This window comes from Centropristis striata, chromosome 17 (genome assembly GCF_030273125.1).
Source record: "Centropristis striata isolate RG_2023a ecotype Rhode Island chromosome 17, C.striata_1.0, whole genome shotgun sequence".
Classification (NCBI taxonomy): domain Eukaryota; kingdom Metazoa; phylum Chordata; class Actinopteri; order Perciformes; family Serranidae; genus Centropristis; species Centropristis striata.
The window spans coordinates 19,842,852-19,866,238 of NC_081533.1; the positions used below are offsets into that span (position 1 = coordinate 19,842,852).

The window sequence follows — 23,387 nt, forward strand, 5'->3', positions numbered from 1 at the left end:
CTATATGCTAAACTAAGCTAACATGCGTTTTGTTTTACCTCTATTACAGCATATCTTTGTCAATTATCTGATTGTATTCTAATAGTTTGTTTTATTCCGAGCTCCTTTATTAGTTTTCACTGTTTCGCAGTACTTGTTCAGCATGCTAATAGTGCTGAATAACTTGATAGTTAAGTTAGTCTCCATCAACGGCAGTCTTACCGGCTGGTCCCCTCGATTGATCCCCACCAGGAATAGCGACTCGGCGATGAACAGGCTGATGCAGAGGTTCTTATGGATGGTGTTGCGATCGCTCTGGAGGCCACGGAAGAAGCAGAAGGTGAAGAGGCTGATGAGCAGGCAGACCAGCGACAGGAGGATCCCAACCCAAGTGATGACGTCAAGAAGCATGTCATGAACAGGGTCTGTGTTCTGGAGCAGAGGTGATAAGGAAAGTGGTCAGCAACATCCAGTCCTTTTAAATACTTTTGTTATTATGCACCAAGAACTTTAATTTGGTGTTTGACAAATCTGTAAGGAAAAGATAATGTGTGCATGTCATGTCAAAGGATTCATTTGTAACTAAAACAGAAAACGAAAACAAGACCATACAATTATATGAGCATTCAATCCCAGCAACAACCCTAAAGCTTTTATTTTTATTATTGTTTTTTAAGGTGTAAAGTGCATCCATTCAGCCATCCGATAAACCACGACAGAGTGAGCCACAGGTGGCAGATATGAATCATGAATTAGTCAGTGGGAATCAATCTAAAATGCCCCCCTATCGTTTCATTCTGGTCAGGCAACAAAGTGGAACAAAGTAAGCAGTCCAAGGGGCGGCAGGTGTCTAAGACCAACACAACAGGAAAACAATCAAACCCCAACATGGTCAATAACTCTTACTGTTGCTTTTAGGTAATTTTCTCTTTTCAAATAGTAATTTGCCACCACAGCCAGTTTTGGGCACTAAAAAGACTTTTGCAGACAATAAATTTCTGGCTTTACGGGAGAGATAAGGATCAACAGTGATTCCACCGCAGCCATGAAAGAGAATTTACATCAGTCCATAAAAGCCAAGTGCACATAGGGATACTTGGACAGAAGTGGGAAAACACAACACACTCTAAAACAGCAGAATCTGCAGAATGACTGACTTCTGTGGCCTTAAACACATGAAAACAAAGACATTAGGAGCAATACTCTGCCAAGAACCTGACACGGGTAAAAATTGGGGCCTGTTAGATTGTAGCTTAATTAGGACAGTGCAATAGTTGGCATCTTGTCACCTATTACGCGTCTTCCTCGCTTAATCAGCAGACAAACTGGGGTTCTTGAACCCAACAGGGTAAATGGAAAGATTGATGAGTATCTCAACTTATGTGATGAAATAGAGATAACAATGAAATTTTAATTTTCTTAATTATCCACATATAAAGTCAGCTGTAACATACTTAGCATGCAAGCACAGCAAAAAAAATAAATAACCTAATGGGTAATATGTAAGCTAAAAGTAATCACTTGAAACAGTTAAAAGTAATTACTAAACAGGATAATGAAATAGATAAAAGTAATAATAAACATTTATTTAAAACAGAAAGCTTAAAGTAATGAATGGAATCAATGGTTGAAATGGTTAAAATGAATGGATAAATGGATGAAATACCCAAGACTGATGGATTAATTGCTGAATTATCCAACTTCTGCTCCAAGTGATGGTAGTAAAAATTATACTGAAAGTTTAATTTGATTAAAAAAATTGTAATAGGGCCTATCCACTTTAAATAGGCTAATTAATAGTTAAATAATTTCCAGTTTAAAAATCATTCAAAAGAGCACATTTGAAACCTAGCAGGTGTTGTCGATGAGGGGGTACTTGATTTGTCTGACACGGCTGTGGGGGGTACATCCGACTCTATAAAAGATTTAACATTGCACAAGCACATGTCAGAGAAGCAGATGCGCAGATTGCCTGCACAATTCACATCTGCTATTACAGTCTGCACTGTCATCTGACAATTTCTATCATGCTACTGGTGTGGAAGAAAACACTCGCCGAGGCACACGCCAAAACATGACACAAGCATTAAGTAAGTGTCTTCTGTATGTAAAACACAGGGATGGGCATCAGAGAGATAATTACTGCATGCAAGCACTTTGGTCAGCTTTAAAGGCTTCCTAATTTCCCAAAGGGACCGTCCTCTTTTTCAGTCTGCTGGGCATTGATTTAAAAAGGGGAGTAAAAAAGTGAAAGTGGGGGAAAGGAGGGGTAATTTTAAAGAAATCTGCCAACCCCCCTACAACTGACTGTCATCCCTGCTGGGACTCAACTACAATCAGGGTGGAACTGTTCAGTTTTGACATGACGGCTACGCCTGAATACTAATGAAGATCAACCAGACAATATTTTATCACGGAAGAACATCTAATATTCTTAGAGGCTGATGGTTGAACAGCATTGACAGCCAGTTAAAAATCAGCACAGGTATAAGCTAAGCTAAACTCCTTTTAATAGAGTAGTTTGGCTGTTTGATATGAAAAGGTGTGTATGTGCTCTTGGCGTTCAGCAAATAATGTATAGCGCAAGAACATATTTGCCTACGTTGAGGAATAACATTATAAAGCATACTATATGTCTAATATGCCTCTCAAACAAGCACCTGTTTAAATCATAATTTGACCACAGTCAGCAGTATTTTCCACAGGGGCAAGAAGAGAGAGACCATCAACATTCATGGGTGTTTTTTCTTTCTATCTTTTTCCCCCCCCGTCCTTCCCCCAGTCAAGTTAGAGTGAGGAAACTTGGGGAATTAAGTATCGCACAAAAGCCTTGTTTAGTGGCAGCTCGGCTAACGCTAGCAGAGAGGGGAACAGATGCTGATCATTAAGGGGCTCTGGTACAATAACAGCCGCAGTGCTCCTTGAGTCTGGGGAGAACGCTCTTTTGATTTTCCTGCCTGATGAGCCGTTGTGTATACGTTGGAGGGGTGGGAGTGGGGGGCTGGCAAGATGTTATATAGAGCAGACGTCTGTGTGTGTGTGTGTGTGTGTGTGTGTGTGTGTGTGTGTGCATGTGTGTCAGTCTTTATGAAAGTAAGCCTGATTTCAGCCCCCTTACTTTGGAGGGGTGCATATGCAGTGGGTGGCAACAGATGTCGATGTTTGTGCCTGCACGCTCTGTAGGTGTACGGTGCATGTGACACGCAAGTCTGTTTTCAGTCCGCTGCATTACAAAGGTATTGATGCAGTGGGTGGTACGAGCTGTGGCGCTTTGTGTGGGGACCCTAAGGTCTCCCGGGCTAGCGAGCTGTGCAGTGGCTGCAGGCTCTATCCATCACAATCTCACCTTCAATTGGAGAGGGGCCAGGTCAGAGAGAAAGAGAATGCAACAGAGGAGGGGAGAAAAGAGACACAGCTATAGAAACAGAAAGAGAAGGGCGCAGAGTGTATCTACACCTGGGTGATGGATTTACTGTGGAATGATTTCTTTGTTCTGGGAGGTGGATGATGGCTGAGACGTCAGCAGCCACAATGTCTCTGCTGAAAAGTTTCCTTTTACTGGGGGCTCTGCCCAGGCAGGATGGCAAATGGTGTGATCTGCAGAGCCTCTGCACCTAACCTCACACCGACAAGCCTCAATGATGGGAATCAGTCTCTGGGTCTCTAAAGTGGGCCGACGTAATTTGCTCTAAAATTCACTCGCTGTGTCGCAGGGCCGGCCGAGTCATACAGCATCCATGTTACTTAGCGGGGCGAGGCACATTTGTGCACATTCGATTTGTCTCCCAATCATTCTCTCCTGCATTTTTTCTTTTATTTCTTAAACTCACATATTTTTCATTCCAGACGGATGCCTGAGGAGATTGGCTTTGCCCCTGATCTGCTCGCATGTAGCACAAAATAAGGTTTCTGGGCACTCGAGCAGTCTGACAAGGAGGAGCAGACGTGGCAAGGAGCACTTTTGCATTGCCCGCTGGTCGAGTCAGCCAAGCCATCTGAACCTCACATCACATCATACACACCTAATTACCATAACATTCTGTGTCTAAAGCAAAACTCTCCTGAACCGGTCCTGTGAAATGGGTAAGAGAGTGAAGTGGAGAAGAGAACAGAGCGTCAATCCTTTATACCCCAAAGAACCACTCTCAGCATGGGGCCATGAAGCCAATCCAATTAAAATGCATAAATCTCCCTATATGCCTCCAGAGCTGAGCTTTGACTCATGAAATACGGCCAAGCAGGGCAGACAGTCGCGCTAAGGGGTAGCGGCCCACTGCAGGGAGTCATGTGACAAGTTCACCTACGGTATGACCAAGGATTTATGATCTGCACAGGGATGAGGAACAGTTGCAGAGGGGGCGTATGAATCAGGGGTCTTGGCAAATTCGTCACATCTAAAAGGGCTGGGGGAGAGATTGCAGCTTGCACGGCGGGAGTTGACATTCAGCACATGCACCTAATGTCACACTGTGTTCTAAGCTACAATAAGTATGATATAATGCCCAAGCACAACTTTTGGTTGCTATGGCAGTTAACATGGTCTCCATCTCCTTTGTCTGAGCCTTACACATATGAATAGATTTATTTTCAACTATCTCTGTAGCCGAGTGTACACGACCATGCTTACATGAAACATCATGAAATACACATCTACCCTTGACTGTCCTTTCTCATCATAGTTACTGTCTGATGGTGCCAGCGTGGAGACGTTCTATAAAGACAGTGATGAATGTTACCCAAATATCACCCTCTCCATCATCCAGTGGGATGTGCCATTGATTTATACTTACTGGTCTGTCGGGAATAGTGCCACTTACCAGTGGCTCAATGCCTCCCCGGGGCCTATCTTAGCACACACATCTACTACGTAAATAATGGCCTGTAGGTGGAACCAGAGCAGGTCTATATTTCTTGTGCTGGGGCTTGTGCTTTAGCCCATATTTATTTATTTATTTTTTTAAATCTCAATGCCCACTAGCTATCGTCACAAATGGCAGACTTAAATTCAAAGGAAGGGGTTCGATAAAGAGCTTGAGGGGCTTGATTGGGCATGAGCCATTCGGGAATCTTGGGAAATATCTTTGAAGGAGAGATGGGATATTGGCCTTCCATGGTGTGCTTTTGAGAGATTCATTGAGCACCAGCTCAAGTGACCCAGAAAGGTTTATGCAACAAAGAGGAAAATATGTGCACCAAACCAAACTGGCAGCACCACTTCCATACCATCTGGAGGTAAAATGATTAAATATCAGATGCTCATGTGCTGTCCAGGTTCAATAGTGCTGTTGAATCCTGCCTTTCACTATCGAGTCAAGTGGAATTATTTTATTTACAATACGTTCTCAGCGCCTTCAATAGCAGTAAACGTGTCACGGCTCAGAAACAGGACATCTCGAGGTTAGAATCTTCAGCGTTCTTAGCAAAGTCACATTCAAGTACACCCACTCTCACATCACTCGCTGCTGTTTGCAATCATGCTGGAAAGATACAAAAGAGACATATAATCTCTCACACGCAGCTGCTGTCTGTGAGTTCAGTTTCTAATTTGTTTATGCGGCCAATGGCGCTTTCTCGGCTCGGATTGCAGGATCAGTCAAAGGCATCAGCACTCTGGCGAGATAGCTCAAAATTAGCAAACAAAGAGCTCGAGTGGCGACACAGGCAGCAGTGACAGCACTTGATGCCCTTTTGATCATCTAAGTGGCAGTTACCTGATCCCCTGTATCTGACAGATATCGTTGGAGTGGATGCACTTCTGAAAAGTAGCAGGCTTGGGTTAGATATGTGACTTTAATGAGTTCTTGTGAGCCTGCAACTTGAAAAAGATTTCACATTTGGTAATGTGGTTAAGGACATTGCATTAGAAACCACCAAGGCCCTAAACATCTTTGGCTACGCACATTTTCAAACATCTACAATATGTGAATTAGAAATTATTCCGAGGAACTAATTGACTTCAAACATAATTAATCCCGATGAGACACAGTCTGGAGTCTCTCCACAGCTGAATGTGTCTAATAATCTCATGTACAGTACATTCTACTTCAAGGGTTTCTTTTGAATATGAATGTGTGGGCAAAGTTTCCACCTTGCCCACACTTACAATCAATGACAGGTGGAACATGATTACCCGGCACATGATTATCCAGCACTTATTGTCACAAAAGTATGTGCATATATTTACTTTTATAACAAATGTCTGGTCTCAAAAGAGTGAAAGGTGAAAGACATTTGAAAGCCTATAGTTTATGGTAACATTTCAGCTACGATTATATATATATATAGGATGTATATGACGATGAATCACATCTCAAAAGGAGAAAAAAAATCTGTAACTCAACTTCTCCCAGGACAGGATTGGAGTCCTTTTCAAGTGAGCTGAAATACATTTCACATTTAAATTCTGCACATCCAACCTGTTCAAATTCAAGTGTCCATTACTAACTTCAAATCACTGTCAAGGACAAAATGACAGCGGTCATAATGTCGAAGCAGTGACATTTTGCCACTTCTCATTTGCGTGAAGCATGTGGCACTTTGAATTCAATCATGACTTGGTGCTAAAAATGTACAAGCGCGTTACAGACGACAGCTTATTAAGGCGAACATAAAGATCCCTGAATATAACACTATCATTATTCCAGAGTAGCATGCGTGCGATCCATCGGCCAAAAAAACAACAAGATGAAAGATGATGGTGATACTGTAGTGAGCATCTGTCCTCCAAAGGAAAATTGTAATTACAGCTTGCCTATCTTTTTTTTCTGTTCCGAGATGCCACTGAGAAATAAACAAGGTTAGAATATAATCTGTTGCTCTGAGGGTAATGAGTAATAACAATGCAGAGATCAGCAGTGGTATGTTCTGTTGCCATGGATACAAAAACAGATAGTCTCTTCAATTTATGAAATTTCTTTCTCTGTCTCTCTCTCGCGCACACACACTCCCACTTTCCCTACATTCACTGTGTTCTCAGATACAACACTGTGACAGTTTGGCAAATAAAAAGCCTCCATATCTCCCATTCAGTGGCACCTTCCAACAAGCAGCCTTTTATAACATCCAAGTGGAAAAGATAAAGAATAAGGGAGGCGAAAAAAAAACGCTTTCACTCAGAACTGGGGTGTAACTACTGTCCACTTTCCTCCGGTGAATGCAGTGCCACAAGCAAGCCAGGCTTTCCAAAATGTTAGGGATTGGCTTGACTGAAAGCGCTCCTTTTACCGCTTCCTTTTTTTTCTTCTTTTGCTGCTTTGCTTTCACTGCGTGAAGGATCCCATTCTTCGCGGCTCCCTCTCTATTCCAGACTCGGCTTCAGCCCTGCAGAGAGCTTAGTGGGTCCAAAAGTCACGCTGCTGAGTGACAAACAGTGGCTCTCTCTAGCTAGAAATAACCCACCCCCAACCCAGACCTCCCTGGAGTGATATGTGTCAGGCAAAAAACAACTGAATTTGAGATTGTGTGAATTATTGTGTGCATGAATGTTTTTGAAACTGGCTTTGTGCATTTCCACTATGTAACTAGGGATGGAGCCGGACTGGGGAATCGAGGGAGTTGAAGGAAGGTCTAGTGGTTTTGTGGACAAGCGCCAACTGGGACGGCCCTAAGAATGTGTGTTTTTTTTTTTTGCTTTGGAGAGACAGATGCCATACCAGATACCAAGAACTACTCCACTCTGTCAGCAGCGAACTCCTCAAACTTCCTGTGACAGAAATAATTAAGCCGTCTGTCAGCATCAGAACTACAGTACGGCACAACTTCTTCTCTGACCGGCAATTCTCCTCTACTTTCCTTGTCCAACTTGCTCCATTTTACCCGTCTCCTCTCCTTTAGTATATATATTTTTCAGCTTTGATAAGTGCTGCCCACAATAATAACTTCACACAAATCTACAGCCAAATTACACTTTCTTTACTTGAACAGTTTTTTTTCCAACTTCCATTAGTACCTCCCAATAAACTGTTCTCGACACTTCACATCACACTTACTGTACTCAATTCACTTTTGTTACCCGAAGGCAGAAACCACATAGTGCACTGAGATAATTCTGCAATATGAGGATAAAATGTAAATGTTTTTTTCCCCTCCTTTCTGTCTTCACATAAATATTTAAATAAAGACATTCATGCATGAATAAAGAGGCAGATGGAAATGGATCATGACTCAAAAGAAATCTTGATGTTAGGATTCAAACCTAATAAACACATTTAGGTTTTGCTCTAAATAACTGCAAGCAAGAAAATGCAAAACTCCTGGCAAGAAAACATATAAACAAAATTCCCAGAAATCTACACATGATTGCACATCTTGCAGAGCAAGATTTTGGTATCTGAAGCTTTTTGGTTTCCACTTGTAGTCTATGTAGTATTGACCAATCACATTTGAGAAGGCTGTGTTTGAAGGTAAACAGCACAAGGCTGAAATGCAATTTTCAAAACCAAAATGGATGCCCAAACTCTTCCACACGTGGGCAAACAAAGCCAGGTAGCAGAAGAACAGGTAAAGACATATTCCTTAAGTAGCTATCAACAAATGCCTGCTGATGTTGAAAATGGATTTTCAAAAAGGTTTAAAGGCCAAAACATATATCTATTTATAAAAAACCAATGTGTAAAATGTGTTTCAAACAAGCATTGTATACCACAGCTATTTAAAAGCTGTGTGCACAAAACACATCATGCACTGGAGCACAATCATATATTTTGGCTGCTTCAGACATTGGGGTTTTCAAATGGCTGCAATCAATACACACTTTACACTGACAGGGTCATTGGTTAAAACTATATGACTAGGCTGTGTGTATTTGGACTTTAAACGTTAGTTTAAAGTGATGTGAAGGTCAGAAAGCATGGAATATAAAACGTATTATTGAGAAATAGTGGTGAAAGAGATGTGTGTTTGCTTTGTAATGCTTTACACTGCCTGAAGCTTTCTTGTCAAGCAATCATCTTGGACTGGCTGGTAAACCACAATGGATCAATTCATTTTAATTTCTCTCAACTGCATTTGCGGAGAAGTCGGTAGATTGAGACGCAAGAAAAGGAAAAGAGCCGGCCTACCTTGACGTCCACATGTGCCATGAGGACAGCGAAATTGGTGAGGTGGGTGCAGGAGCATGTGGTGTGTGTCCTGTTGGTGCCAAGCAAGCGGCAGTCTTGTGTTGACCAGTAACCCGTCATGGTTCTCTTGGAGTAACTCCAGAAAGAACAGTTGGGGTTGAAGTTCTCCTCAGATTGCTGTTAGAGGGCAAACACATAATCAGTAGGATCAGACACAGTGGAATTAATACCAGTGAGAAATACAGAGTGTCTCCTTGTGAAGTGAAACAAAGGGGACTGGAGTTAATCACACATTAGCTTTATTCATCTCAACCATTCTTTGTTTGTAAAATAAGCATCTTAGAAAAAGACTCATTTCCCCTCACTGCAATCATTCTGAAGTGAATAGCAGGTGGTTTTACTGTCATACAGCATCAAGCGGCCTCATGCCTGTTTTTCATTGTGTTTTCTGACCTTTCTCTTTAACTTTCACTGTGTGAAAATGGACTGCCCCACTGTTTAATGGGTACCACTGCTGCCTGTGCCTGCCTAACGACAAGCACGCCTTGCTGCTATCTCACTTGCCATTTTCTAAAAGTCACCCGTGACCACTGAGGTTGGGTAACACACAAGCACAACAAAACATAACTGCTGATAAATAGATACATCAACTGCCCTTCTCTCTTGAGCCTAATTTCTTCTGCAGCAACGGAAACAAAGGAGAGTACACACACAATTGTTTCCTCTGTGACTCACAGCTTCCAAGGTTAAACATGTCTGCCGTCTTACTATTAACGCCGTGAGGAGCCGTAGTTTTTCATAGTTTCACACTTGCTGTAGGGTAATTAGGCTAATAAGGTTTATCCTCTGTGAATGTAAATTTGCCGCTGACTGAGTTTACCCTTCACACATCTAAACCCTGTGTAAAATATTCCACAGCAAGGAGATAGGATGACCCTCTGTCCCATTAATGGATTTAATTGGTCCCATTAAGTGGCGAGGCAAGGAAGCAAAACAATAACTAGAGGACACATCATCATCCCACAAGACCAGTGATCCAAAACCTAATGGTTGAGTGAGGGACTTAAGTGTGGGAAGCCAAAAAAATAGGAACCCCGCCCGCCTCAGCAGCAGAGTTAAGATAACTAACGATTATTTTCAAGGGCAAAGATGAAGTCAACTCAACATACCTGAAATAAATAATAAAACTAGGGATGCGCATTATACATTGGTACCGATAAATTATCCCGGGGGCTGCATTCTCTTTACCTCGGGCTGAGGGTGCGATTATCACGCTTATTTATCTTCGATTCATAGGGCCAAATATAAATCAAACAGATAAAAAACAGTAATAATAGAGTAGTGTACAGTACACTGAATAAAAAGGTAATATTTATCCCCTCAGAGAAGATTTAGAAGATGTTCTTGCCTGCAGCTATGCTTGAGAAGCAGAGACCGGTTAATCAGAGCATTCTCTTTACAACACCTCCGACCGGTTTACCAGTTTACCAGCTAACGGGGAGCTTTTGATTTGATGCACCAGCGGAAGTGCTCTATATGCAAAACGTCAATATTGCATGCAATTAAAATTAATTAATTGCACAACTTTGTCATCATGATTATTATATGATTATTGTACAGCCCTCGGTGTACACAAAATGCACTCTATATGTAAATATGTGTATGTCGCTTTAACATAATGAAATGACAATTCAGGCAGCAGTTCTCTTTCTGCGCTTAAGTGTTATGAGAGGAAGCTCCAGTGCAGAAAACAAACTTTTCCAAAAGGGCACTGCTTTATGGAACCGACTTGATCTGAGCAAGAAAAGGGTATAAAAGCACCGGTGCCCCAACATTAGAGCAACAGTTAAATTACTGAATCTACAGTCCAAATTACAAATTACACTTAAGGCAGGTGAGTCACAGCAATAACTGCGCTGACATTGCCCCCTGACATTTTCCCACCATTTAATTCTGACATCCATAAGCTATCATCCTTTTACTCTCTCTCTCCCTCTGCGCTTGGTGTTTTTTTTTTTCCTCTCGTTGTTGCTTCCTTCCAGGTCCCGCCTACACATGAGACCGGCTGCAATTCTCTTACGGTTGTTCACCATCCCTGATAATCGCTGAGGGCGCTGTTCTTAGACAAAACAGGGATATTTCGAGGGTAGCAGAGTGTGGAGAAGATAATGGAGTCAAGAGGGAGAGAAGTCGCGACTCCACAAAATGACTAAGCAGCCTCCAGTGAGGCTCAATATGACTGATATTTTTTCAGGAGTTCAGGCTGCTATTTCTCCAAACTAATAAACAACAAGATGCATCTCCATCATCACCTTGCGAGCAATTTTTCACACCTTCCTTTGAATAAAACTTCATGTTAACTTAATTTTCTTGGTTTGAGATGGGACTTCTATATTTTTGTTTCACTTAAGGGAGAGAGAAAATTGTGATGAAAGGGTTCTATTAGGGAGGCGCATATGCAGGAGTGTTTTTGTGTGAAAGTAAAAGAGACAAAAAGCACATTAAATGCAGAGGCAGTCGCATCAAAGCAGAAACAAAAACATCTAGGACACACATTCAGGGATGGAAAATTACCTGTAGATGTCTGATGGTAAAAATGACAGGGTCAGAGAGGTAGACTTTGTTAGAGTCCTTGTTGATGGCAGCTGTGATAACCGGTGAGTTGACAATAACGGAGTAATTGGTGGCCATGGCTTCGCTGCCCAGCTTCATGCTGGCATTCTCTGTCGAAAGGTAGACGCCGATGTGTTTGTACAGGACGAACGCTATCCTAATCTCACCTGCAGGGAAAGATCAGGAAGAATGGTCAGTCACACCAGAGTGAAAAAAAACCCACACTTATCGATATGTCTAAAATACATGGATTTGAGAGCTGATATATTTAGCCATTTTCCATGGATTTCTTGATAATTAGTTTGGTTATTATCAACAAAATCATGAAAAATGCCTAGATATTAGCTCTTAAATTAAACTCTTATGAGCTATTTTGGTTGGTATCATTATATTTGTCCAAACAAATGTACCTTTAGTTGTACCAGGCATTAACCCTTTATCAGGCGAAGAACTATATTTCGTAACTTCAGGTAATATTTCAAGAAAAAAGTTGCAAATTTACTAGATTAAAGTGGCAAATCTACAAGAAAAAAAGTCGCAGATTTAAAGTGACAAATCTGCGCGAAAAAAGTTGCAGATTTACGAGAAAAAAGTGGGAAAACAGCAACTTTTTTCTCCCAGATTCACCACTTTAAATCTCATAAATCTGCGCATTTTTTTCTCGTAGATTTGCCACTTTAATCTCCTAAACTTTTTTCTCAAAATATAATTTTCGTATGTTTTTTTTACACATTCTGGCAGTATGTAATATCCTCCAATATTCTCTAGGGTTGAAATTTGGAATTTGCAAGTATTCCAATGAGTCCCTATTAAGGGTTAAAGTTCCCACTTTTTTCTCTTAAATCTGCAACTTTTTTTCTTGTAGATTTGCCACTTTAATCTAGTAAATTTACAACTTTTTTCCTCGAAATATTACCTGAAGTTACAAAATATAGTTCTTTGCCTGATAAAGGGCTAAAATGAACAAGAAATTGAAGAAAACAAGGGTGGTCTAATCATTTTTTCATGACTGTATGCTGTATGCTGTTATAAGATTTCCCTCAAGTAGAAGAAGTTGAAGTATATGGCTTATAAATACTATTAAACGCACAAATGTAATTTTCTGCCACTCTGGGTCTCTTAATCTAAACAATAACAAAAGACAGAGAAATGTCATCACTAAAGTCAATTTCTCCAAGTATGTATTCCTTCACTTTTCTTCATTTCTCTGATAACCTAAAATCTAAGCGTTCAGCAGGTTATTACCAGGAGACGAATTATCCACAGAGGTCCTCTCTTCTTCAAACAAATGGACCCAATGATTAAAATCGATAAAAACACTGAATAAATCAGTTTCATGTTAAAAATATGTTTTTTTCCAATGCAGTCTGGCACACAGAGACCTGGTGCTCAGCTGCAGGTTTGATCAGCTTGTTTCTCTGATAACTTAAGATCCAAATGTCCAACGGCTAAAAACCCTCTTCTGGTTAAAATATTACGTTAAAGTTCTAAAGTGTATCATAAATATGTGGTTTAAAATTGGAGTCAATTTAGGAGAGCTTGTGGCAGAAAACCACAACTCTTGTGCAAAGGGTATATGATGCCAATGACTGATGACAGTGAGGTTTGAAAATTGTTGGGAATACTTTGGATAATGTTGTACAAAACTCATCAAAATATATTACATAATAACATATAATTAGGAAATGTTACACATTATACCTTTAAATGCTAGCATATTCCTGGAAATAATCTTTCCACTGAAGCTTTAACACAAAATCAGAAACTGTAAACAGTAAAACTGACAAAAAAAAAGAGACCGGTGTCAAGGTTGCCAAAACATTTCCACAAGAGGATAAAATGAGAAATCACTCCTACCTCGACAAATACAGTTATTTTAATTCAACATCCAAAAATTGTGATTACCACTCCTCTATTGGCACTGACAAATGTAAGCACTTTTCTTTGTTATTAATGTCCTCCACTCTCTCGCTCACACACACATCTCTTTCCCCTCCTGCCGCCTCACTTTTGAGCACTGATATGAAAGAAAGTTCTCTCCCGCCGTGACTGAGATCACTCACTCAGATGAAAAGAAAACAATTTGGGTGCTATAGCGCTGGATGACGGGGAAATATCCGCCACCCTGCAATAATGATCCGCTTGGGCATGGCTGGACATGGATTTAGTCATCCAGCTGAGAGGCACCGGGCGCAGCTTGAGTCGATTCTGATTTGCATGGGCTGATAATAAAATCAAAAGATGAGGCTGTATTCCTGCCGAAAATAGCTATGTATTGTGTCTAACTGCCTCATTTACAGTTTAGAGGCAGTGCTTGAATGTAACTAATTCTACAGCCAGGGTCCTTTTTGAAGTCTTAAAATGATTCCTGCGCTTTATATGCAGCCCTACAAAGGATTTAGGAGGCAAATTGAAAGTTATTCATCTGTAATGAAATTCCTACAAAACCACTGCAGCTCAATGTGATGTCACATCCAGATTCAAATTACTATTTTTTTTAAATCAACAAAAAGACTTTGATTAATTACAGTGGATCTTGTGTGCCACAACGTTTTTCAAGTAATAGAACAGTATTTTGGTGATAGCAATGCCTGTTAAATTTGTTACATCACAAACTTGAGTTATACATAATGCACCAAATGAAGCTGTGCACAAGGCATGATTACTCTTCAAACCAACAACAGGGGAACAATAAGTACATTCAAAAGGTTAGACTACTCACCGTTTCTTCCGTGCTGTTTTAGAGTGTTGGCTGAGAGGTGGATAGAGTTGCCCTGTCCTCCAGTTTGTGGGAACTTTAGATCAGGTAAATTCCCATCTGTGCTCATCCTCGCCACCTCCAGCTCTGCGCACACACACACACACACACACACACACACACACACACACACACACACACACACACACAGAAGACAGCAGTTTGTAATCAATAAGTTCGATTTTCATGATACACAATAGATATAGTAGACAAAAAAAGTGCAGCAGACTATAAATTGCAGTCAGGCGGCAATCTCCGTGTCTGAGCTTGGAGGCCAACCAGGAAGTGCCTTAAGCCTGCAATCCACCGAAAATTCCAGCAGGGGGCGCTAAGTTTGGCTGCAAAAAAAATCTGCCCATTCATTTCAGTGCAAAATTTGAAAACTTCTGACTTGATTTATTACCTCAGAAATTTTTTTCAGGACAACAATATGGTCTCAATCGCTAGTAAAGGGACATTTACAGATTTGGTCTCATAACTTTGACCCTTTCACTGTATTTTCACTTAATGATGTTTATTTGAACGTTTTGTTCAGTAAAAATGTCTTGTTCAGTGTTTGGTTGGACTAACAGACACTCCAAGGAGTCGCTGCTCAGTTTTCTAAGGTAAGAAACATACATTTTGTTTTTGTTTTTTTGCTAGCAAAAACTAACATCCCAGTTAATGCTCCAGTTAATGAATTAGCAGCAGCTTCTCTCAGTCAGGTTGAGGTGTAGAGAGGCTGTAGTCAGTGATCAGATCCCTCTCCTCCTCCACAGTCCAGATATGGTCTGCTCCCCGTATCGGAAACAAGATGGCGACGCAAGATGGCGACGAGTATAACGCTGAACTCGAGGCTTCCAACGGGCCACAAACCAATGGGTGACGTCACGGTGACTACGTCCATTATTTATATACAGTCTATGATTGCAGTGCAATATCTTACAGCTCAGGCCTTAAAGAGACAGTGTGGCTATTTTGAAGTGGGGTTATATGAGTTCCTTATCCATAGTCAGTGTATTACTTAGATAGATGGCTGGGAGCAGTTTGGAGCAGCCGGAGTGGTAACAGCAGGGGAGCTAAGCAATGTACTGCTGTGGATGGGGGCAGCAGCAAAAACATATTTTAGCCAAATAAAAAAATCAATATCAGTTTAAGTGCATGCTATATTTATAATATTTTCACAGTTACCGTCACACAGCCCTTTCCGACGGAACATTTCCACTAGACTCCTTTGACTGTCATTTAACTGCAGAAGTTTGTTTGAGGTGTTGTGTGACTTTAAATAGTTGGATTTCACTGAAGTCATGCAATAACACAATCAAATTAGCTGATCAAGGCAGCAATGGACAAGCAACTCAGTTGTTCTGCAAGGTAAAATGACTGTCTTTGTTAAAGGAGTCTGGTTTATGGCTTCAGTTCCCCATTGGAAAGAGCTGTCTGACTGCAAAGTAAAGCAATAAAAAATATTTGAAATATAGCATACACTTAAACTGATAATGATTTCTTTTTAGGTGTTACTTTATGTAGATGGCTGAAATAAGTTTTGCTGCTGCTCCCATCCAAAGAAGTACTTCCTTTCTGATTCTCAAAACTGGGAGCAGGCTACTGTAGATAATACACTGACTATGTACAATAAGTATCAGAAGTACTCATACATAGTGGTTTAAATGGGGGGGCACCATGGACTGCTGTTTCAGGAGTAAAAGCAGGGTGGAACAGCGTTCCCTTTCAGTTTCAAAAGTAGTTAATGTTTTTTTTATGTGGGTAAATCCTTTACAGCTATTTTACAGTGTTTTCTGAATGACATTTTTTTTGGTTTTGTGCACAAATTTAAGCCCCGCCCTCATCGGAGGAGAAAACATCTGTTGACCTTGTATTGAATGAAGGAGCCTCCTCATCAATTCTGTCTGTTCGCGATAAAAGTACTATATGTAGCATACACACTGTTGCCCATAAAGTTCTAATAACAATCATTATTTTCATTGTGATATGTTTAGAATTGATTGATTAATAAAGCTTTTAGAAGACATGCACTTTATCTGTCACATTGTCACAAACATTTCATGGAAAGAGGTTAAAAAAAAACTTTATGAGTAACAGTGTAGTTTTATATCTATATATAATTCTGATTTTACAAACTGAAAAACGAAACTTTTATGAGGAGACAAAGCAAATTTATTTAATATAACAATAATAATAATAATAATAATAATAATAATAATAATAATTTCTTAATACCAATTCAGGTAAATATCCTAAATGGTTTGTGTCAATTAGTATTTCCCCCAAATGTTTTTGTCATCCAGAGAGCATCCAGCTCTTGGGTTTAACAGAATATCCTATGTTTTTGTGCCATGCATGAAAGGCAATTGAGCAGAATTTTCAAAACTTTACATCAACATCCTTAGTAATTATCTTTAATAATAACATCCAATAATGTCTTAACAGAAGTTCGAAACTAAAATGAACAATAAAATTGTTTTGCACATGAACTCCATGTGGCACAAGACCTATCCTTCTACACATATCCAATTATGTCACATATGTAGGAAGCCATTCTCCCGTTGTAGCTAATTGTGTTAATTTAAGCTTCCTCACGGAGCTCTAACTGCAACATATTCTTTTTAGATTCACGCGGCTTTGAAGGGAAGCCTCCCTCTCAACTCTGTGTGCACAGGGGAGGTTTGTGTCTCGCCATAGGCCTCTTAATCAAGTGACGATCAAGTGTTCAGGTGACAGTGTTTAACTCTTAAAATGTAAAAACAAAGGTTGTCTTTGGCCTAAAGAAAAAGAAGAAAAGACATCTACATTTCAAGGAATCTTTCTCTTGAGTGAAGCAGAGATACAAGGAGGAGATAAAGACCAGCTAGGGACGACGAGCTCGCTTCTGCAGCAGCTCAACAGCTGTTGTGTCTGAAGCAAGCTCCTAATTTATGGTTCAAAGACTCCGGCGTCATACAGCAGAGGAAAATGAGCTGCTGATAGGAGCCCAGCTGAAATAAAAAGCTCATTCCATCAAAGTTATTATGGTATGATACAATTTCAGTTTAATAAAGCAGTCGAGTGTGCTCTAATCTCGAGTGCCGGTGACCTGTGCGAAGTCTAGGCATTCCTAAATGTCACATTAACTCCCAAAGCACTGAGATGAATCCACTGAATCACTGCGGGGTAGAAGTACAGGAAAGAAGTTGCACAAATGTCAAATTCCAAAAGATGAGGTGAGCGGTAAGGACTAATACAGGTGAGAGAAGCTAATAAAAATGCTGCCCGTCCTGCTGCAGCATCTCACGAAGTAACGATGTAGTAAAGAATGGATGATGGTTATCTTTTATGTAAAGGAAGGCACTTTTTTTAGCCATTTTTGTACAGACTTTGCAAATAAAGGTGTCAAAGTAGCCGTATAAAACTGCTTTATGTTGAAATTCTATAAAAAAATAACTGGTTATATGTATCTAGATGTCTAAAAGACTTTAAAGGAAGAGTTCAACATTTTATAGGATGTGCTTATTAGCAGCTGGTTAGCTTCTTATTTCCTTTTTGTTAGTCTTGGTTGTAAAATCCACTAACCAGGATCTGTAAATATGACTAATTAACACTTTTGTGTTAGTTTGTGTTTGTTTAATCCATAAAAAAGTCGACATGTACAATGAGGTTGCCGGGTAGCCAGTGGAGACTGCAAAAGTGCACCTGTCCAAGGACTTCAACCAGATTTATCTTCATTTGTGCTTGGATTTTTTGAAGGCTCCTTATTTTTTCCACAAAATTGTGCTGTATAACCTATCCCTTCGAGCAAGTGCCTGTGACTGAATGCATTTGGATGTTTTTTTCACAAAGGCGACCAGTGTTTCGAGACGGAATTACGCTTTCATATCGGCCACTCTCGTCTGTCGGAGAAGGTGATTTCGGACATAATCAGTCCAAACATTTCACAGTCAATGACGCTGCCACTACGCTAATGGCACTCATCTCTGGCCCAACACATAAACGGGATGTCAGATTAGTCTCAGAGCGGAATCGCAACATCGGCGGCACACAATTCCATCAAGTAGAAGAAAAAGAAACTTCATTTAGCCTGATAAGTCATTCAGCTGACAATCTGATGTCAGTGGACTATGACACCTGTGTCTTTGATAAAGGTTAGTTCTCAAAGAGGCCACATTTAATCCTCCCTTTGTCTCCGTTCTCATACCAAGGCTTCTCGTACTTTCCTCCAAAAAAAAAAACCCTTTGTATTAGCATTCTCTTGTGCTTTTGCAAAGGCCAAGGGGTTTTGGTGATACATTCCTATTCAACTTAGCTAAGACAATACCCCAGATAGATCACCATTCCCTGGATTCCAAGCCTGCCTTTGGAATAAAGGAAGCATTTTTCTTCTCCCTCTCCAACTCTCTTTTCCCTGTGTGGTTGTGTAAAAGAGCTTACAATGGGCTTTAGGGAATTCCTTTGATGCCATAGTCGTAGTTGGACCCGGAGGCTATACCTTCAAAGCCCGTTTAAATAACACGCTAATCGGCAGAAATCTGCTCATAAGATTATCATGCGGAGAGTGAAGCACACTCCTGCGTGGACAAAGCCTGAGACGAGCACATGCACTGTGACGTGTAAACACAAACACAGACACAATGGGTGAGGAAATATCCTTCTTTGAAAGCGAAGAAAATAGATCTCATTATAAGCTTGAGCTGAAAATTGGAGCGAGGCTTTCGTACTGTTTACTCTAAAACAGTGAGACAGTGGGAGTGTGTCACCAGGTGCTGGAGAGCTACACTACACCTGCACACAAAACCCTTTACATGTAATTCAATGTGAGAGATCAATGATTAGCCGCTGCGGTGATCACTGATGTTTAAATGGGCCCTCTTGTCCTCGTTTAACTACCCTGCATGGCATGAGGGATTGCAGGAGCCAACTGGCTGAAAAAAAAAAAGAAATGAGAAAAAAACAAGCAGAGCAAACAGAGAGATAAGGCCTAGTAAACATGTCACCAGCACATAATTAACCCGGCTACCACTATGTGCTATAAAATCTCACTCCAGTTGAGCAGGCATCGTCTCATTCCCCTCTCCGAACGAGCCTGGAATCTCCTTAATACCCAGATGAATTGTGTGCCAGATACAATAAAATCATTTTTATTAATTCTCCTTACGCTTGCTTCCTTTTAAGTCACTAGACCTATATTTTTAGGTTGCCATGGCAGCAGGAACTTGGAAAAAAGAACCCCACTTGTTCTGAGAAGAGGGCGATACATCATAACATTATTTTTTCTTAATTCCCCTTGCCCCACTAGCTGCCGTCTGCAAAAAAAAAAAGGTTATTTAATTTAACTTTGTGCTTTCTAAATGTCTCACAGTGTAAACTGCAGATTTAATAAATTTTACTTTTCTACATCCGATGAAAGGCACCAAGAGGGAAAACATTGATGACAGAAGTTCTATTTGCTCAATTGGTATTTATACACTAAATAATGAGCACTAGTCCCTCATTTGCATGACTAGTGTTTAATTCCGGTTAATAACTGACATGAATATAAGCACAATCATTTGAGGTAATTGTCAATTTACAGCTGACTGCCATCAGACGAAAGCAGCCCTGCCAGATTTAACCTCCTGTGAGGGAGAAAGAATTAATCCAGTGACCTTCACACTTGTTCCACAGCCTCAAGAGCGCTGCTGTCAATATGAGAGCATCCCGGATCAATAGCAGTATGGTGAACTTTGTAACCCCTGTACAACTGGCAGGGCCACTGAAGGATGAAACACTTCACACACGTGAGAGAAAAACCAGCAGAAAACATCACAAAGACTGAACCAAACACTCTTTAAATTTAGCTTCCAGTTTTCTAAATATTATAATTGACAATGTTGTCTTCCATCTGAGCCAATAATCTGTTTCTCAGCAGCATGGGGAGAAATTAACTTAATTATGTCCAAGCTGGTTTACTCATGCAGACGAAGTCAAGCAAATTAAAGTGTAATTTGTTGCTGGCATGCAATTTTCATTTCCATCATCACAGAAAAACAAAAAAAAACAACTTAAAAGAGTCCAGATCGAGTCCTCTTCACAAAATGACTCTTTTTCAAAATTTGATTTATTCCATCCAATCATATTTTTATAGAGCAAGGTATAGAGGACCAGTATCCTTAGGTTATTTTATGCAATGTTTGTGTGCAAGGAGTCAACAGAAAGTCAGCCAGCTTGGCCAGAGTTTCTAACATACATTCTGATTGGACTACAGAAAGACTCTAGTCCCTAAATATAAACATAAGCTTGAAAACCTTTTTTTGCACTTGGTCAGTGATAAACTTTCATTGGAATAAATTGGATGCCATTTAAGAACATGTTATCCAGTTTTTCTTTAAACATCCATGGGAAAAAAAACATAAATCAAACATGTTTACGAAAAAACAAACAAACAAACGCCATCATGGCCAAAAACGCTAAAACAGAAATAATTGTTGGATTTTCACATTTCTTACAGTCCTTGAATAAATAATGAGCGATGCCAACTTCCATCAGGAAACGTTAACAAATCTATGAGCTTAAAATAGTGATATTTCATCAAAGTAATTTTATTCTACATGTCCCCCTTAAAATGTTGCCAAAATTAAGAGCTTGTAAATAAAGGTTGCAAAAATTTAAATACTTAAATATGTATAGCATGTGGAGCCCCCAGCAGTTGTCATCATGATTCCATTATTTGATGATGATGATTTGTGGCACTATAATTGTGCTGTATTGCACCAAAGACATATTTAAGTTCTCCCTCTTTCTAGCTACACTGTAATAAATTCATTCTGTAGTCATTTTATTTTACTTAATATATTTGATAAAATATATTAAATATAAATGCGTTCCTTGATTTTGAGGCAGTTGTTTAAGTAACTTTAATATAAAAATGTTTGAGATAGAATCTACTTATTTTGATCACATTAAATATAATCTTTATGTGTATGTAATTCTAAATCAAGAGCATTTTTCCGTTTTTTAATTGACAGGCACTTCCTGCTAAGTTGTTATTAACTGAATTTGTAATGTAGTTATATTTAATTAAAAATATTGCGTGCAATCTGTTGCCTCAATTTTATTGAGTAGCTATTGTTTATCTTTTCTTACAGTGTATGATTGTGCTGTTTCCATAGAGGTACAGGACTTATATATTGCAGGGGAAATCAAGGCCACAGTGAGTAAAATGTGAAAATCTGAAAGTACTCTGGGTTTGGAGGGTAAAAACATGTCTGAAGGGGATCTTTCAAATTCTTCCCCTCTGCTAAACAAGCAAATCCTTCTTTACATGTATATTAATAGACGGTGACAGAAGAAAAATGTCTAAAAATATACTCACGAATGTTGTCGGTGTTCTCTTGCACAATGTCCGTCTTCAGCAGGTTGTCGGCCAGGACGAAGGCCCCTTGCTCCACCGTGTCCAGCAGCATGGTGGCCGCCCTCAGCTGCTCGCCTGTGCTCAGCTCCCTCCATGCTGACTGGGCCTGCGGCTGCAGCAAATTGTTGACCGTCTCCACCATGGCCTAGGGAGTCCAAATCATTGATTTAGTGAAAAGCAGCTAAGCTGGCCTGGGACTGCTGTTGTTTGACATGGTGATTTGGTAAACAGTATAAATGAAGGAAGGTTCAGCACTGAAAAACAAATCACACAATCCTGTGGGATTTTGCAAGGAAGAAGCTTTTTTTCCCCCTGATCTGTTTTCCATTTGAACTGAAAATTTCATAATCATCTTTCCACTCAGCAATTTCATGACCCTATTCCCAATTCATTTACAAGTCATGCTTTTGGACATGGATTGTAACGAGTAGCAGCAACACCTGAATCTCTAATGATACTGGATATGTTGTTAGATTGCTTTTGTTACCGTTTCCATTTTATCTACAAGAAGAATTAATCATGTAAATGAATCAGAACCGATGCTTACAAGACTAGAGGCCAGTTCTTACATGACTAGAGGCTAGAGTCTTTAATTGGTGTGATTAATGTTCTTCCATGCAGACTATCCCAATGCACAAAAGCACTACAAAAAGAAAAAAAACACAGCAACATTGAGCCATTCCAATGGATGAACAAGGTATTTGCTGGTGGCAAGTATTCAGCTCACATCCCTGCTGCATATTAATGGCACAGAACAACTATTATGCCTTCTTTAATCTCCCCACAACAATGCCAAACGAGTAAGCAAGGAAGAAACAGGAACATTCTCGAGACAAGATGAAAAATTAAGAGCCATTAAAGATTTAAAGATGCCAATGGCAAGATTTATGATTGGAATACTAATTGGTCAAGCAAAGCAATAAATTCCTGGTATCACTGCACTGAGAAGCCGGTGGAAGCTATTTCTAAGCCATTACAGTGCAGTAGGTGGTCCAAACGCATAATTATTAGAAATTTCCTGCATTGCTATTAATAGCAACCCTTCAATCTCTTCCACATCTGATAAAAAATACTTTGACTTTTGATTCTCCATTTGCTCTTCTTCAAAAGCCAGTTTACACAGTTGTGACATTTTGAAGATAGAAGTCATGATGTGTGTTAAAAATGGGGGGTGTCACGGCACAAAACTTCTCTCTGAACTTCGCTTAGATCCCCTTTTTGATCAATGGATTATGAAAGGGAATAAGAGTCTTAGTATGACTCAAAAACAGCACGGGGATAAAGCCAAAGGCGATAAGAGAAATCATGTGCTGTAGTGTATCAAATGAATTCCTGATCAAAAGACAGGGAAAAAATGGCTTTACAGTCACAAAGCACAAGTGTAATAGAGCCACCAATTACCTTATAATGTTAAGTTGTATGTTTGTTTCAAATCTTTGTGATAGTGAGAGGAGACGGGGAACTGATTGTATTCAACTCACTGGCGCTGGATGAGAATTTCAAACAGCACCAGCTGGCTTTTCCTCATTCAAAACATACCCTGAACACATTAAGCCGCCCACACCCAGACATAACCACACACACACACACACATACACAGTGAGACTGATGCAAG

General features: G+C 40.0%; 1 protein-coding gene across 1 annotated transcript in view; it reads right to left on the reverse strand.

Moving 5' to 3' along the window:
* The window catches only part of LOC131990219 (adhesion G protein-coupled receptor L3-like), a 229,100-nt gene that overhangs the window by 34,437 nt on the left and 171,276 nt on the right, over positions 1-23,387 (reverse strand). The window contains exons 12-16 of the mRNA XM_059355625.1: positions 21,734-21,917; positions 14,374-14,496; positions 11,613-11,818; positions 9,039-9,215; positions 202-411 (exon numbers count right to left, since the gene is read on the reverse strand). Coding sequence (XP_059211608.1) covers positions 202-411; positions 9,039-9,215; positions 11,613-11,818; positions 14,374-14,496; positions 21,734-21,917 — 900 coding nt within the window. The remainder of the gene's footprint in view (positions 1-201; positions 412-9,038; positions 9,216-11,612; positions 11,819-14,373; positions 14,497-21,733; positions 21,918-23,387) is intronic.